Genomic DNA, 16194 nt, shown 5'->3' on the forward strand with positions numbered 1-16194 from the left:
ATCTGATTAGATTTCTTAATTCAACAGGAAAATGTGCTTCCATTCACTTAGTTTCACTGATGTGTGTGAAATACCAAAAGAACCAATAACGTTGCAAGTTGACCAAAAAGGATTGTTCATCACAATGCTTAAAATGACTTGAAACTTCAAAGGGCTGTAGATTTTAAACCATTAGTGATCCAGGTATACTATTTCAGTTTTATGCATAGGTCTAGTCTACAAACACCTGTGATTTATTTCAGATTTTTTCGGAGAGGGTCACTTTCCGGCACTGGGTGATTTGACACGGAATGACCCAAAAGTAGCTTCCTACTCTTGGTCGCCCCCTACTCTTGGTCTTTTTTTGTCGTTCTGAATAAACTATTCCTTATTGTTCTATTCCAGTCAGAGGTTTACAGGTTTAGAACCTTTGTTGACTGGACTAGCTGTTGCTGCTTTTGCTGGAGAAGTTACTGGCAACCTGATCAATTGTGTACATGCTGTTTAACTGGAATAAGGAATACACCACCCCTTTGATTCTGTTTAACATTTGAGTTGGATTAGCAGTTATTCCAATCAAGGTGTTTGTGTCAGTTTTTTGCAGTTCAGCCATTTAATTTCTAATAGGGCTCGGGATCATGACGTGAAAACTTCGCGGGCACAGCCATATTGGCAGCCTCACTCCTTAGTTTACTATGGATTACTATGGATTTACTCCCGCCTATTAGTGTGTTCCTGTTACTTAGTTGTTGCCTTCTTGGTCGTATGTTGCTGTGTAGTGAGGTGTAATAGCGCCACCCATGATCGCAAGAGGAAAAGAATCGCTAATACTACATTTCTGCTTCTTGTCTTCTGCATCTGAATGAATGGATATTACGCTCGGTGTGCTACCAAAATGGCGGCAATATTCCTAGAATGCAAGGCGTGTGCCCGAGCCCTATTGGATTAAAAGTCGTGTGCAAAGATATTATGTCTCTTATTGGAAATCAGACAGGTGTCTCTAGTTGTCGGCAAGTGTTGCCCATAGACATGAAGATGTTTGCCCCCAGTAATATGGCCGTGTTCTTGCCATAGTTTGGGGGGCATTCACTTATTTCATACTACTCTTGTTAGCTGGGAAACATTCAAATGTTCACCACGAGTGATCTTAAACCATTTACGTTGAGGGTTTATTTGTTTCAGAAATAGGATTGCATAATGACAGCTGCCTCGCAGGAACGTGGCTTCATAACACATCTCCTATGAGTTCCAGATGGCTTTCAGCCTCAAGGGAGATACATTCCAAACTACTCAGCTATACCCCCACTTATCCCTCAGGGCCTTTTCTATAAATCTTTATTGTTAGTCAGCTTTAAAGTTAAACTGTCTCCCTGCACTACAAATCTCTTTCTGCTCTAGCTGTGCATTTCAGGTTTAGACTGATTTTTTTTTTTAATTGCATTTATTCATATTTCTTCATCCACAGCACCTCCTATCATTCAACGCTTTACATAACATTGATCATACCCTAATATTAAGTCTTGTTCTCTCAGTGTAATACAAGAGAATGTGAGCACAAACAACCAACAACAAAGAAATACTTTATAAAGGACCAGGATTTATTCAGTGTTTTCAGTTGTTGTACATGACATATCCTAAATCTGGTCAAGATCAGCCGTTGCAGGGACACATGGAGAAGGGAGTGATAAGAGAGCTGCCTACAAAGCTCTCTGCAAGGCCCATTATCCCAGGAGAAATGTAGAGAACAGAGCAAATGATGACCATGCATACTGTAGGCTATCAAACAATTACTCTATTCATTGAGGGCCAGGATATCACTCTGAGTTGTTTCTGAAGCTCCATGGGCCTGTGTTTGGAAATGCTTCAAGAGTGCAATTTGAATTGTGAAGCTGCAACAATTTCTGGGATATTTATTTTCTTTCTTTTTTTCAGCCTTTTTCGTATTGAAATTTGAATCTAGTGCAGTTTTGCATACGTGTCCAAACAGAGGTTATGCCATATGGAATTACATTATATGTTTTTGCATAGAGCATCAATAACAACCAGCCTGAAAGAATGGGGAGTTAACTTGTACCATCTCGCATATATGCTGATAATTCATGACTGGATTATTACAGGATCTGTAGTGGGTAATATGGAGACTTAAATGAGTAGCATCACAAGAAGAACACTCATATGCAGAGCATAACATAAGCCACTATCCTCCAGACTTTAACCTTTGAGGTTCCTTCTTAATGGAGAACACTTGTTGCTCAGGACGTTGTCAAATGCTCTGTGAGTGAGTAGAAAAGGGGAGGACATGGGGGGGGGGAGAAGAAGAGGGAAGAGTGGGGAAGTGTTGTTCCTCATTTAGTAGCGGCGCATGCTACTGGACGTCATCGAAGAGCGAGACATGGACACGCTGCCGCCGCCGCCGCCCATGCTAAGGCTTGAGCCGCCGCCGAACCCGCCGCCGCCCATGCTGAGGCTGGAGCCACCGCCATAGCCGCCGCCGCCGCCCATGCTCATGCCCATGCCCATGCCCATGCCGGAACCGCCTCCGTAGCCGAATCCGCCGCCGCCGCCACCTGCCAAAACCAGATTTGATATCATTAGAGGTCAGAGCAATCAAAAACAAACAGTGTAGTAGACACAATTCCACATTTTAATTTTGTGGATTCTTGTCCAGTCTTATACACCTAAAATGACAATTGCAATTACACCTACCACCAGATGATGAGCTCTCCTGGATGTGAACTGTTGCAGATGCACCACCTGAAGAGATTCTGTGGAGGGGATAAAGTAATGTGATTAGTCATTGTTGTTTGCAGATGATAATAGACAGGTAATTTGGTTTAAGATATTATGTTCATTTAGCAATATTACTGATTGTTAATATATGCAACTATGTTTGATATGTTTACCTGGACTCCTCTCCTTCCAGCAGTTTCCTGTAGGTGGCGATCTCAATGTCGAGGGCCAGTTTGACGTTCATCAGCTCCTGGTACTCGCGCACCTGGCGGGCCATGTCCTGCTTGGCTTTCTGGAGGGCCTCCTCGAGGTCCCTGATGCGCAGCTTGGCATCCTTCACTGCCATCTCACCGCGCTCTTCAGCCTCTGCAATCTGGGCCTCAAGGTTGGCGCGCTGCAACACAACATAGGAGCGGAAGTCAGTGGAGGTGGAGGTTGGGTTTGGGTTGGATTTGTTGACAATAGAATATTTGAGGGAGAACAAAAGGTAAGTTAACTCACCTGTCCTTTGACTGACTCAATTTCGTTCTGAAGACGGCTGATCATACGGTTGAGTTCTGCGATCTCTGACTTGGTTGCACGCAGGTCATCACCGTATTGGCCAGCAGAGCTCTGCATCTCCTCAAACTGTTGAAGACCAAGAGGTGTTAATATGGAGGTTCTAGTTAGTGCCCATTTCAAGATTCAGTGCCCTGCATTGATAAAGTACTGAGTGATAGTGCCACTCCAATACACTCACCTTGGCCTTGTACCAGGTCTCAGCCTCAGCACGGCTGCGGTTGGCGATGTCTTCGTACTGAGCACGCACTTCAGCAACAATGGAGTCCATGTCCAGAGTACGGCTGTTGTCCATCTCCACAATAGCAGAGGTGTCCTTGATCTGTCCCTGCAGCTCGCGCAGCTCCTGTGGAAGGAAGGGAAAGGCAAATATGAAGGTTCCGTATGAGCTTGAGAACACTGTACAGTACAGTAAGTGCACTTTGGATTGGACCCTGTGGATGAAGTATGACCAACTCTCACCTCCTCATAGATGGCCCTGAGGAAGTTGATCTCATCCTGAAGGGCATCAACCTTGGCCTCCAGTTCCACCTTGGTCATGTAGGCAGCATCAACATCCTAAAGAGGGATGAAAGAATGGGTTAGTCTGTAGGTTCAGAGGTCACAGCAATGGGAGATCATAACAGGTCACAGAGAGAAAGTGCAAAATATGTTGCTACTTTTACCTTCTTCAGCAGAACAAACTCATTCTCCACTGAGGCACGCTTGTTGATTTCATCTTCATATCTGCACAAAAAGAACAGAGGGTGGTCAGTCATATAGAAGTAGGAACTGAAACTGCATACATCCCTCTTTGACAGTTGGTAGACAAAGGCCAATGTCCATAAATAATTCAGGCACTCACTTCATCTTGAAGTCCTCAACCAGACCCTGCATGTTCCTCAGTTCTCCCTCCAGCTTGACTTTCTCATTGCCCAGGCCGTCAAGCTGTCTGCGCAGGTTGCCGATGTAGGCCTCGAACATGGAGTCGATGTTGGAGCGCACAGTGGTCTGGTCCTGGAGAAGGGACCACTTGGTCTCCAGCATCTTGTTTTGCTGTTCCAGGAAGCGTACCTGTGGGAATAAAATGAAACATCATTAGATCAGTTATACTACATTGAATAAAAGTAAATATTCTTTCATATTTAAGTTGTAATAGGCATCCTGTTCTTTTTTTTAATTATATTTGTTCAGTGACTCGTTAGATCAACACTGGCATATATGAACAACTGATGCAGTATTCAGTAAATTTGTTCAGGGCTTATTCTTTTGCAGGTCGTGGAACATTTGTTCACACCAAAGTTGTGAGTGCCAAGTTTTGTCTTTTGCTGCAGGGCATAAGCCCGCTTGCCGTGCAAACAAATTGCATGGTGCAGCCCCATTTCATTGACCTCAGAAGACCTAGCATGTCATAGTTTTCATATGAAAAAAAACCCTCTTCCCCAGGCACAGGGGTGGAGCAGCCACACCCACGCCAGGCCTCTACTCGGGCAAGCCTCAGCAGAAATAAAACAGCCTCTCCCCTGCCGCAGGGACTTCCCTGTCAGAGATCCAATTTTATATCACGCCCTGATCTGTGGCTTTGCCTTCATTTTCATGTTTTATGTCTTGCATCTGGGCAGGGTTTCATTTTTTTTCAGATCACTAATTCACAGTTCTCCTGCTGATCATTGAAAAGATTGCAGGTCATCAGTTATGCACTGACTCATAGCTTAATTATCCAATTGGCACCTGATCAAAAGGTGCCCACAGCCTTTCATAGCTAGAAAAGCAGGAGTGGCCCATTAACATAACCTGACATCAAGGTGTGGCAGCCAGCATTTTATTCCTGAGAGAATACCCCTCCCCACTATCATGTCGCTGTGCAGCTTCTTATAGAAGAATATGTTTAAGACGAAACAATGCTGCACTCGCAGACCCAGGAGACATTCACACAGCAAGCAGGCATTCATCCACAACTCGCATTTGGAGTCAGAGAGTCAGTGCTGCCATGGGAATGGGCAGATAACTTGATCGCCGCCCTTATTTAGACAGAGGCTGCAGTCATAGGATCTCTCCAGGCTAGAGTTTCAAACCCCCACTCCACACAGTCACACATATTCACACACGTTTTGGATCGTTGTCATTTTCAGTCATCAAATAGAACTTTCTCTGTTGTCGTAAGGAGAGAGGGGTTTTCTGTTAAGCATTAAAGAGTAATGACTTCTGCATCCAGGCTGGCATGTATGTTTTATGTAGCATTGTGCTATCTGAATCCTATACCTTCAGTACTTCCGGGCAGTAGAGCAAGCTGTGAAATATTTCATGAGCATCACTTGAGTGCACAGGTGAAACTAACTGGTAGCTGCTGCTTTAGGTAAGTATGTAAAGTGCTTCTTGCTATGTAAAGCAATGGAAGAGCACATTACAGGTTGGACAAGTATTTGTAAAGTTGGACACATACTGCTTAATGATGCACAGCGCTGTTTTGTTTGTTCGATTGTTTCGTGTAGTTGTTTGCTTTGTGTTTCTTGAAGGGAAGAGCATTACAGGCAACATCCTTTCAGATGGTTGATCGAGTTCATGATAAGCCTAAAAGAGTAAGGCACCCCCTCTTGCCTATGCCTGACTATGTCTGTCTGATTTTGCAATGAGAAGCACACTGACCTTGTCGATGAAGGAGGCGAAGCGGTTGTTGAGGGACTTGATCTGCTCCTTCTCCTGGGTGCGGACGGTCTGGATGGTGGGGTCGATCTCCAGGTTCAGGGGGGCGAGCAGGCTCTGGTTGACTGTGACAGCTGTGATAGGGGGTGCGAAGCCACCACCACCCATGCCCATGCCGAAGCCAGCACCGCCAGCTCCAAGGCCGAAGCCGCCGCCGCCGCCACCTCCGCTCATGCTGTAGCTGCTGAAGCTGGCACCACCGCCACCACCTCCCATTCCCATTCCCATGGACAGGCCACCACCACCGACAGAGCGCCTCATGGACATGGAGCTCATGCGGGCGCCACCACCGGAACCTGCCATGGCAGACTGGCTGGAGAAGCTCCTCCTGACGCTGCCGCCGCCGCCGCCACCCATGCTGAAGCCGCTGCCGAAGCCGCCGCCGCCGCCACCGCCGCTCATGCTGCCACCGCTGCTGAAGCTGGACGAAGAGATTCTGACACTCATGGTTGCTGTTGTGAACTTGGGAGGGCTACAGGCCAAAAGAGGAAGGCGAGATGGACAGGACCGGAGCAGGTGAGTCCACTAAGAGGAAAGGTGTACCTCTGAGTGTCTTGCTGCTGGCGTGACGCTTCTTTATACTCACTCGGCGAGAGGGCTGGCTCTTACCTGAGACCTGTTCTCCCTCCTCCTCCACTGAATGAGGACACTCCCCCCCCACAAGCTCACTTACCTGCAGGGGATGCAGGCAGCCATGTGATTGGTGCGGAGAGAGAGCCAGTTCTGTAAGATGAGAGGCCTCCAGCAGATTCAGGTGCACACACCTAGGTGAAGTCTCTGTGGGGGATTTGAGCACGGGTGTAATGGCAAACATATTCTCACTGTGAATAATCCCCACAACCCTTCACGAAGCCCTGAAAGCACAATTCTTCTCAGATGGTTTCAATTAGCTTAGCTTCAGGCATGTTTTGAATCAGTGTCCAGGAATTCAATAGTACTTTTCCGCAGTGTTTGCAATTCAAGTTAGATTAAAAGGCAATTGCATACATGTTGTTATTGTACAGTATGTACGTGTTTGTTCACTGACGGTGTATATCCACGTCCACAGCTACATATTCAGGTACAGTAGGTACTGGGAAAGTTTACATATGCTAACATCCTACCTGAGAAGCTATTATCAAAACCATCTCCAAACACTAGCACACTGTCAAACAAAACCCTCTCTGTGCTGAGTCCTTAAACTCCCTCATGCAGACTGTGGAGCTGATTTAGCTGCTACAGGAGCTGTTCTGAAATACTGCTGCTCAGCACACATTGCAATGATCCTAACCATTAAATGGTATACAGTAGAGTATGTGTTGTTTTGTTTATTGCTAATTCAAAGGATTTAATTCAAAATGTCCATATTGATATCAAACTTTGATAGTAACAACAAAATCTGTTTCATACCTCAAAGGTAGCTTTTATTTATCTCTCCACAATTGATTCAACTGGTCATAGAGCTTATATGTAGGATAAGTAAGTCAGTGACATTTTTTTTGACAAGACTGTTAAATGTATGTGTATCAATGCTAGAGAAATACAAAGGCCCTGATTTGTCATGGTGGGAATTAACTTTTTTGTTGTTGTTGCCACGTTTGCATTCTTTCATAATAATTTTGCAATTCCCTTGCCGTGCTTTTCACTTTGTGTGAGAACACAAAACTAGGCAATACAATTGTGAGGGAATGCAAAAGTATTGGGACTAAACACCAAAGGTCTATAAATAGGCTGTGAAGCTTCGGGGCCTTCATTCCTTGAACATGTAGTGTACATAGCATTTAAAAGTGCATTCATACACCATATTCAAGCAGACACCCATTCATAACCTTTCCATTGACATTTTTTTTTTTACAAGACTGTTAAATGTATGTGTATCAATGCTAGAGAAATAAAATGAAGGCCCTGATTCGGCATGGTGGGAATGAACTTTTTTGTTGTTGTTGCCACGTTTGCATTCTTTCATAATAGTTTTGCGATTCCCTTGCCGTGCTTTTCACTTTGTGTGAGAACACAAGGCAATACAATTGCGAGGGAATACAAAAGTATTTTCGAGGGAATGCAAAAGTATTGGGAGAAAACACCAAAGGTCTATAAATAGGCTATAGTGAAGCTTCGGGGCCTTCATTCCTTGAACATGTAGTGTACATGGTATAGCATTTAAAAGTGCACATTCACACCATATTCAAACAGACACTCCCATTCATAACCTTTCCATTGATCTTATGGATTTAGAAGCTTGTAATGCTTTCATGACAGAGATGATCCTGATGCATGCAAGAATGGTCACCCGCAAGCATCAACCAACCTCCTTAGTTTTACAACAAGCCAAGACCACACATGTTGATTGTGCACCAATCACAATCCTTATTGCTAACGTGAATGATGCATGTCAGCCATATGTGCTCATCTTTGTGTCTTATGAAGTGCACCCAATATCCCATACTTCACTCTTTATCAACTGTAATGCATAATATTTATAAGCATTGTGTTCAGTATGTTGTTTTTAGGTGCTATTTCTGTATTTGCCATCTGATCAAATTTTGCAAATTTAATGACCATGTTTATATGTGTAATTTTCATAATTTATAAAAAATCTCATCAGGAATATGAAGAGACATATTTTAATCCAACAACAAAAAAAATAGTTGACATTTATGCTGAACACACCCTAAGCTCCAAAAATGCAGTTGACCTTTTAAATGAAAAAGACATGAAGGCTGAGTTTTGGGAAAGGAAGTCATGTGGCTAAGGTGGTTCTTAGCTCTGCTTTGCCCAAACAAGTGCAGCGAATAAAAGTGAGAATGTGACTAACTGAAACAGTGGGAAAGTGTGATGACGTCAAAAAGGTGTACTTTAGATGTGCTTTTGGGAACACAGCCGTAGACATACAGTATAAAGCTGTTACAGGCATTTTTCAAAAATGTTAAACACTTTGCTTTTATTGCAAACAACTGCCTGTGTTAATTCTTGCTTTGGAAGTTGTGACTACAGCATGCAATATGAGACATCTTCATCTTGAACGCATGACGTACTAGTGTATGCATTAGTTGTGAGACTGCTGTTACATAAGTGTTTAAAAGCATTAGAACATAGTATGAAATGCCATTGAAGCCATTTAAAATCAAAGTGTCTTATATGATTTGGAGTGGATCCATGAATTAGAATGTCAGTGGAAAGCAAAATGAGAACAGAAAACCTGTGCGGGCACATTAAGTCAGACAGGACGGGGCAGGTGCAAACCTCTCCCTTGATGCTCATGCATCCCCCTAGGCCTAGGGGAAGGCACACCCTTCTGTCAGACCATGCCCCTGTGCTCCTGAGGGAGAGCAATTCATGTCCAAATATGGCAAAGCACATTGGCTCTAAAACTTTTGCATGTTTTTGTGTGTGTGTGCGTGCATGCGTGTGTGTGTGTGTGTGTGTGTGTGTGTGTGTGTGTGTGTGTGTGTGTGTGTGTGTGTGTGTGTGTGTGTGTGTGTGTGTGTGTGTGTGTGTGTGTGTGTGTGTGTGTGTGACCCAAAAGTACAGACAACAGAATTTTTCCGACTGCTAAAAATGATGTGCAGTAAGGTCTAAGAATAGCTGGCAAGATTTTCAACAAAGAAGTCACAAGTTCCACGGGTATAGTTGCAACACAGGGATAGTTGTAACATCACCATTTCCACAGAACAGGAATAAGATAGTGGAAATATGATCACATCAGCACGTCCACCACTCCACCACTGTCCCACATGGTGATTTTTAAGCCTACAGTATAATGTCACCCATTCTAGTTTAGCAAAGGAAAAAATGATTTTGACATAAGAAACTTTTTCACCACGGCTATATTTTTCTTAGTACTTTTACCATTGAAGATACAATCACATGCCTCATATTATATTAAACTGTAGTCTCTGAGGCAAAACATGATGCATTTCATCCAAGCATAAACCAAAGCACTAGGCCTATACAGCAAGATACATATGGCTGTCAGGGATCGGGGTAGGTTCTAACACTCCACATGCATTCAAATTAGCGGGGTCGGTTGTAACAAAGGTTCACCTTGTGTTTTACATCAAATTACAAGGTCTGTAATTTTCTTGCAGGAATTTGAGTTGGTTCTATCTATAGTACACAAATGTGGGTATATGAAAAAAAAGGTTACAGGATTGTAGCTAAAAAAAAAATGAGCGAGTTACAGGTGCTGGTAAAAAAGTGTTACAATCATACCCGGTCTCCCCTAAATGCTGAATGTGGAAATGTAAGATTTGCCGTAGAGGTGAAGGTCAGGTGTATTACATCGACTCATGACATATAGTACCCTTGAGCAAGGTCCCATGAAGGAAAATTACATTCTCAAGCACTTTGAGATCTAGTTCTCTCATCACACAAACAATCATTGTTTTCTCATCTCTATTAGTTATTCGAAAATTTCAACAGAGGATGCCATTTCTATCATTAGGCTACTACAAAATAATAACTATTGCTGCCTAGCTCAAAACTACTCAGACGTATTTGTGCTCCTAAACAGAAGTTTGAACACATTGTTATCATCTGCTAATAAGCCCTATGCTGTTTTAACTGGATCATCTCTTTAATGAATCCTCTTTTCTTGACATTTTATGTCAGTGTGTACAGTATAATAACACAGTGTATACATGTATCAAGCATCATATGACACATTTTGAAACTAGATGTACTGCAAAGCAGTACAAAATGTGACTGCGCTCAGTCCTGCACATTCTCTCTGCAAAAATAAATCATGCTGGTCAATTTGTTTCCATTTTTTTTTTTTTTTTTTTTTAATCTATTTTTATTCACCAAAGATAACCAAATTACAAACTAACAAGAAATACATTTGTTTTACTTTTTCAATAGAACCCCCCTACCCACCCTCCCACACACCTACCCACCCTCCTCAGAACTTCTGTGTGTCTCAGTATATCAGTCAAACAAAAGACAGTAGTACTGTAAGTCACAGGTACTTATTGCCATCACATGCCAAATAAAATAATGACAAGGAGCCCGGTGCCTTGGACAGGAGGACATTGCATGCGATGTACTGTACAGTACTGTAGATGAAATTTTGTGGCCGTACAGATTTTATTTTCAATTTTTTGTCTCAGTGAAATTACTATTTTGCGTTTTGACTTTGTATTTGTTTTGATGAGTGTGAATAAACACCAATACCAGTTTGGATCCCTGTATGTTTACAGAACTATGACACAAGAATGACCTCAAACTGACATGCTGTAGCCTACAGTACCTTGTGCACAGAGAAAGCAAAAACCAGATGTGTCTTGTATTCATACCGTCAGTGTGTAGTTGACATATTGTGTGCTTACTGTAGTAGATGATGGCTTGTGTTTACTGTTTACAGTTTTTTTCAATTGCTTACACACAATTTTTCAAACCGAGTTCTTTTTAACCAAATTTAAGCACAGGTATCCAAACGCCACACTCAGTTTGCATAATTCCTAGATTCTTTGCAAAATGAAACACTTCAGTCAAAACAAACACACTTCAGTCAAAACATACACACTTCAGTCAAAACATATACACATATTTGTAAAAATGCTATTAGTTGTCATTTACAGTTTTTTTCAATTGCTTACACACAATTTTTCAAACCGAGTTCTTTTTAGCAAAATTTAAGCACAGGTATCCAAACGCCACACTCAGTTTGCATAATTCCTAGATACTTTGCAAAATGAAACACTTCAGTCAAAACAAACACACTTCAGTCAAAACATACACACTTCAGTCAAAACATATACACATATTTGTAAAAATGCTATTAGTTGTCATTTAACAAACACAGTCCTCAATGATCAGACACTATTGCAGCCAGTTTCACACTGCAGTGATAAATGCAAAACGCATTTGTAAAAAGAAAAAATTAGGAAATAGCATGTGCTAGATTTTTGTCCAGACATTTAAGGGATCATTTAGATGTCCAAAAAATAGTGACAAACCCACAACATTCTTCATGATTAGTTCGACATAGGGAAAGTGTAGGCTACATAAATAGGTCTTTACAGTAAACTTGCACTTGCACTATATGACACTGAAGACTGCTGTAGACTGAATATTTCAAGTATTTCTTTCAATACTTACAGTATTTCAAACCATAATCGGTTACAGTAATCAACCAACAATGAAATCAATTGAACAAATAAAATCTGTAGACAAACAAAAAAATACTGCATAAAGTACTGTACATTGACTCTGAAGAGCAACTACTGCAAAAGCAACAAGACTGTATAGCACACCTGAGTGCTGCGTTTTCAATTTTGCACATGTGTGCTTACACACCTGGTGGATGTGATTATCCAATTCGTTCATTAGCGTAGTTATTGGCAATCCGGGGCTTTGTACTGACAAGGAAGTAACCTCACAATCCTTATCTGTGTCTAAGGTGTGGAAATGTGTGTAGAGTTTTACAAATCACTGTGTGTAATGTTTTGCAAAAAGGGTGAAGCAGACATTGTGTGTAATGTTGTGCAAATCTGTGGAGGTGTTTTGCTCCTTGGAGTAAAATTTTGCTAATTGTGTGAAAAAAAATATTTTAGTGTGTAAACAATCGTAAAAAACTGTAACAAACACAGTCCTCAATGATCAGACACTATTGCAGCCAGTTTCACACTGCAGTGATAAATGCAAAACGCATTTGTAAAAAGAAAAATTAGGAAATAGCATGTGCTAGATTTTTGCCCAGACATTGTTACGTAAGGGATCATTTAGATGTCCAAAAAGTAGTGACAAACCCACAACATTCTTCATGATTAGTTCGACATAGGGAAAGTGTACATAAATAGGTCTATAAACTTGCACTTGCACTGTAAAAAACTGTAATACAAAAACACAATTTTTACAAAGGTGTGAAGAGTTAATCACGCTGTATTCGATTTTGCAAGAGAACTACAATGTTTTGATAATTTGGTGAAAGGTTTTGTTATTTGTGTGTAGAATTTTGCAAAAATAGCCAATAGCTACAAAAAATGTCCTTAAAGGCCAAAGTTCATTTTAAACACTACTTTTGATTAATGGGTACATAAAACACTCAGTATATGAATATCATTTAAGAAAAAATCTCAAGATGTTGCTAAAGGACAGTTTTTGTCGTTTTTGGTATTTGATGGAATTTTAACGTAATTCGGTTGATGATGACAGGTTGGGGACACGTTGAACCTGCGCTTAACTAATTTGAATGTATTCTATGGAAATCGCAGTTACACTTTCAACATAAAGTTTGTATATTTAGACTTCGAATTTCGTCACATAATTTATATCACAGCTACCTAAGAGTTTACCAAAGATAACGTCGTTGTCCGATTTCAATTTCATAAATTTTTCTGAATTTGGGGAGATTTTGTTATGGAGGCTATTTTTTCCATTTATTCCTATAGGAAAAGGTTGTGTCATAGGCGTAGCCTACACTTTCATAAAGTTGGTATAGTTACACTTCAAATTTCGTTACACCATTTATATCATATCCACCCTTAGGTTTAACAAAAATATAAATGTTGTCCAATTTTATTTTAATGCATTTTTCGGAATTTGAGAGGTCCCGTTATGAGGGTAGGCGAAACTAACTGCAGTTCAAATGGCATCGCGATTAGCAGTTAGCGATTAGCGATTAGCATTTCGCTATAGTGGTTTTAACTTTGGTGAGGCTGTGTTAATACTGATCGCAACTGCTGTTATGAAGACAGTTTGGAGCCTGGCAGACGTGAATGCAGTGAAAGGTAATTAAATGCATGGCCCAAGCGGAATGAGTGGAGATACGTCCTGTGTTGCTGATATCGTTTCGTAACTAATTGAGCTCAAGCTAGTCTGACCATGCATAGAGGACACTTGTTTACAGTCAGTGAATAGCACCGAGTGAAAGTCAACGTTGGGTTTACATCTAGTGACAGTGGTGATGTCGTTAGTTTGAATAAGTACAGTAAACTTAGTCAAAAGATCTAAAAATATAAAGCATCATGCTAGCTTTGCTTTGGTCTACTTGCCACCTGTGATCCCCCTGTTGCAAGCCGTCGATTAGGCAGTGCTGTTGCATGTAAACTATGGTGGTGGACTGCGTTTTGATCGCTGGTCAGGTCACCCTGGACCAGCAAATGTGACGTGATTTATCTATGTCTCTCTCTCTCTATATATATAGGATATCTATATCTATGTATTTACCTATTTATCTATAATCTGAACTTTTTACCGCTGAGCACTGTCTTGCCCGTTTCTCTTTACTCCTCTCTCATGTAATTGTCAAATGTCAATCAATCGCAAGGGGGCTTGTTCGGTGGTCCCCAATGTGACGCAATAGAGTGCATTGAGGGAGAAAGAAGAATAATTGCAAACCTCTGTAAAATAGTGGACTTTTGCGTGTTATATTCCGTTTTGTGACACCCAACAACATCAAATACAATGGATAACAATTTAGATGAGTAGTACCAACAAGCTAATAATGCAAATTTGTTGGAAAATGAACCTTGCAATACGGGCTTTAAGCAATCAGAAAAAACTGTAAATCTGACAAGGCATTGCCTGTTCCATTCCAAGAAAGTTGCATCTATTGAGACTGGAATAAATGAGTGATTAGGGCATATTGGGGCTTGAATGGAAAAATCAGGGAAACCCACATATTTTCTAAATTGTTGCCAAATACGCAAGGTGTTAACTGTTGGATTTGAAGTATGTCTTGAAAAAGCCAGAGGGACTTTAGACATTACTGGGGCTGGGAGTGATGTTGAAAGACAAGAATTATTTTCAGCTTCACACCAGACCATATCTGATGACTGACACCTATAAAGTATTTTTTGGCAGTTTGTCGCCCAATAGTAAAATTGTAAATTTGCCAAACGCAAGCCTCCTTTGGAACAATGTCTTTGAAGGAATCTCTTTTGAATTCTAGACCTGCTGCAACTTTTATGTACAGTATGTAAATGAGTGTGTGTACAGTGTGTACTTTTGTGTACAGTATGTGTGCTTCTCTGTCTGTGAGTTTTCGCTTGTGAGTATGTGTAGTGGGGGCAATGATGTGTGTGTGTGTGTGTGGGGGGGGGGGGGTGCTGTGAATGCGTGTGGGTGTGTTTGTGCATGCGTGTGTGTACGTGTTTATGTGTGTGTGCATGCAGGTGCGTGTGTGTGTGTGTTGTTACGCCCCTCTTCCCCCCCCACTGGCCCTGCAGTGACAGTGCAGCAGCCTTTGGGTGGTGAATGGGAAAATCAGCCTAATAGAGTGCATAAGTGTGATGTCATGTTTCCGTAACAACCAACATTTCTGTTCTAAACAAACCAAATTCACAATGTGAAATCCTATGCCAGATGATTGTTTTACAGAAAAAAAGCCACGTTTTTGCGCAAATTAATTTCCGAGTTGACAAACTTTTTTATCTCATGCTAGCATGAACGTCTCTTTTTAGTAGTGATTAGTGGTAGTGATTTTTACCGCTTAAAATTTATTTATTTTCATTTTGAAAGAAACAACACGGTGAGGCAATAGAAAATGCCACTTGCAGGTCGTTTGTTTAGAACAGGAATTTGCGTTACCGGGACAACGTGTCACTGTCACTTACGCACTCTATTGTGTGCACCTGAAGGAGCGGATAAGAGGCTCCTGAGTTGGCCTTCAGGGGCTGGTATTTTTCACCACACCAGCGCAAGCCATGCTGTGTCTTTTTCTAAACCCCAAGATTTTAGTGTGTGTATTCATTGCAATAAAAGATTAAATTTTTGATAAACCCTGATGTCCGTCTCCATATTACTGTAGCCTATGTTGCGGCTTCTGAGCCGGCCGTAACAGTGTACTGTATATACCTGCCTGTCTACTGTGTGCGTGTGTGTATGTGTCTGTCTATGTCTGTTCATGTGTGTGTACGTGCATGTGTGTGAGTGTGTGCGTACCTGTGTGTATGTATACTGTATACGTGTGTGTGTGTGTGTGTGTTTGTGTGTGTGTGTGTGTGCTTGTGTGTACAGTATGTGTGTGTGTGTGTGTCTGTGCTTGTCTGTGTGTGTGTTTATGTTTGTCTATGTGTATACAGTATGTTCACTTGTGAGGGTGTGTGTGTGTGTGTGTGTGTTTATGTGTGTGTATGTTTATGTGTGTGTGTGTGGGTGTGTTTGTGCATGCGTGCATGTACGTGTTTATGTGTGCATGCATGCAGGTGCATGTGTATGTGAGTATGCCTGCCTGTCTACTGTATGTGTGTGTGTGTGTCTTTGTGTGTATGTGTCTGTCTATGTCTGTTCATGTGTGTGTGTGTGTACGTGCATGTGTGTGAG

General features: G+C 41.6%; 1 protein-coding gene across 1 annotated transcript; it reads right to left on the reverse strand.

Moving 5' to 3' along the window:
• Nucleotides 1-1556: 1556 nt before the first annotated feature.
• Nucleotides 1557-6509, reverse strand: LOC134087558 (intermediate filament protein ON3-like). The gene is made up of 9 exons (XM_062541129.1): nt 5893-6509; nt 4112-4320; nt 3933-3993; nt 3730-3825; nt 3449-3613; nt 3211-3336; nt 2883-3103; nt 2686-2744; nt 1557-2546 (listed from the first exon to the last, which is right to left on the reverse strand). Exons 1-9 carry the CDS (start codon nt 6394-6396, stop codon nt 2329-2331), a joined length of 1659 nt encoding a protein of 552 aa, XP_062397113.1. The 5' UTR covers nt 6397-6509; the 3' UTR covers nt 1557-2328.
• Between the last annotated feature and the right edge of the window lie 9685 nt (nt 6510-16194).

This window comes from Sardina pilchardus, chromosome 7 (genome assembly GCF_963854185.1).
Source record: "Sardina pilchardus chromosome 7, fSarPil1.1, whole genome shotgun sequence".
Taxonomy (NCBI): Eukaryota; Metazoa; Chordata; class Actinopteri; order Clupeiformes; family Clupeidae; genus Sardina; species Sardina pilchardus.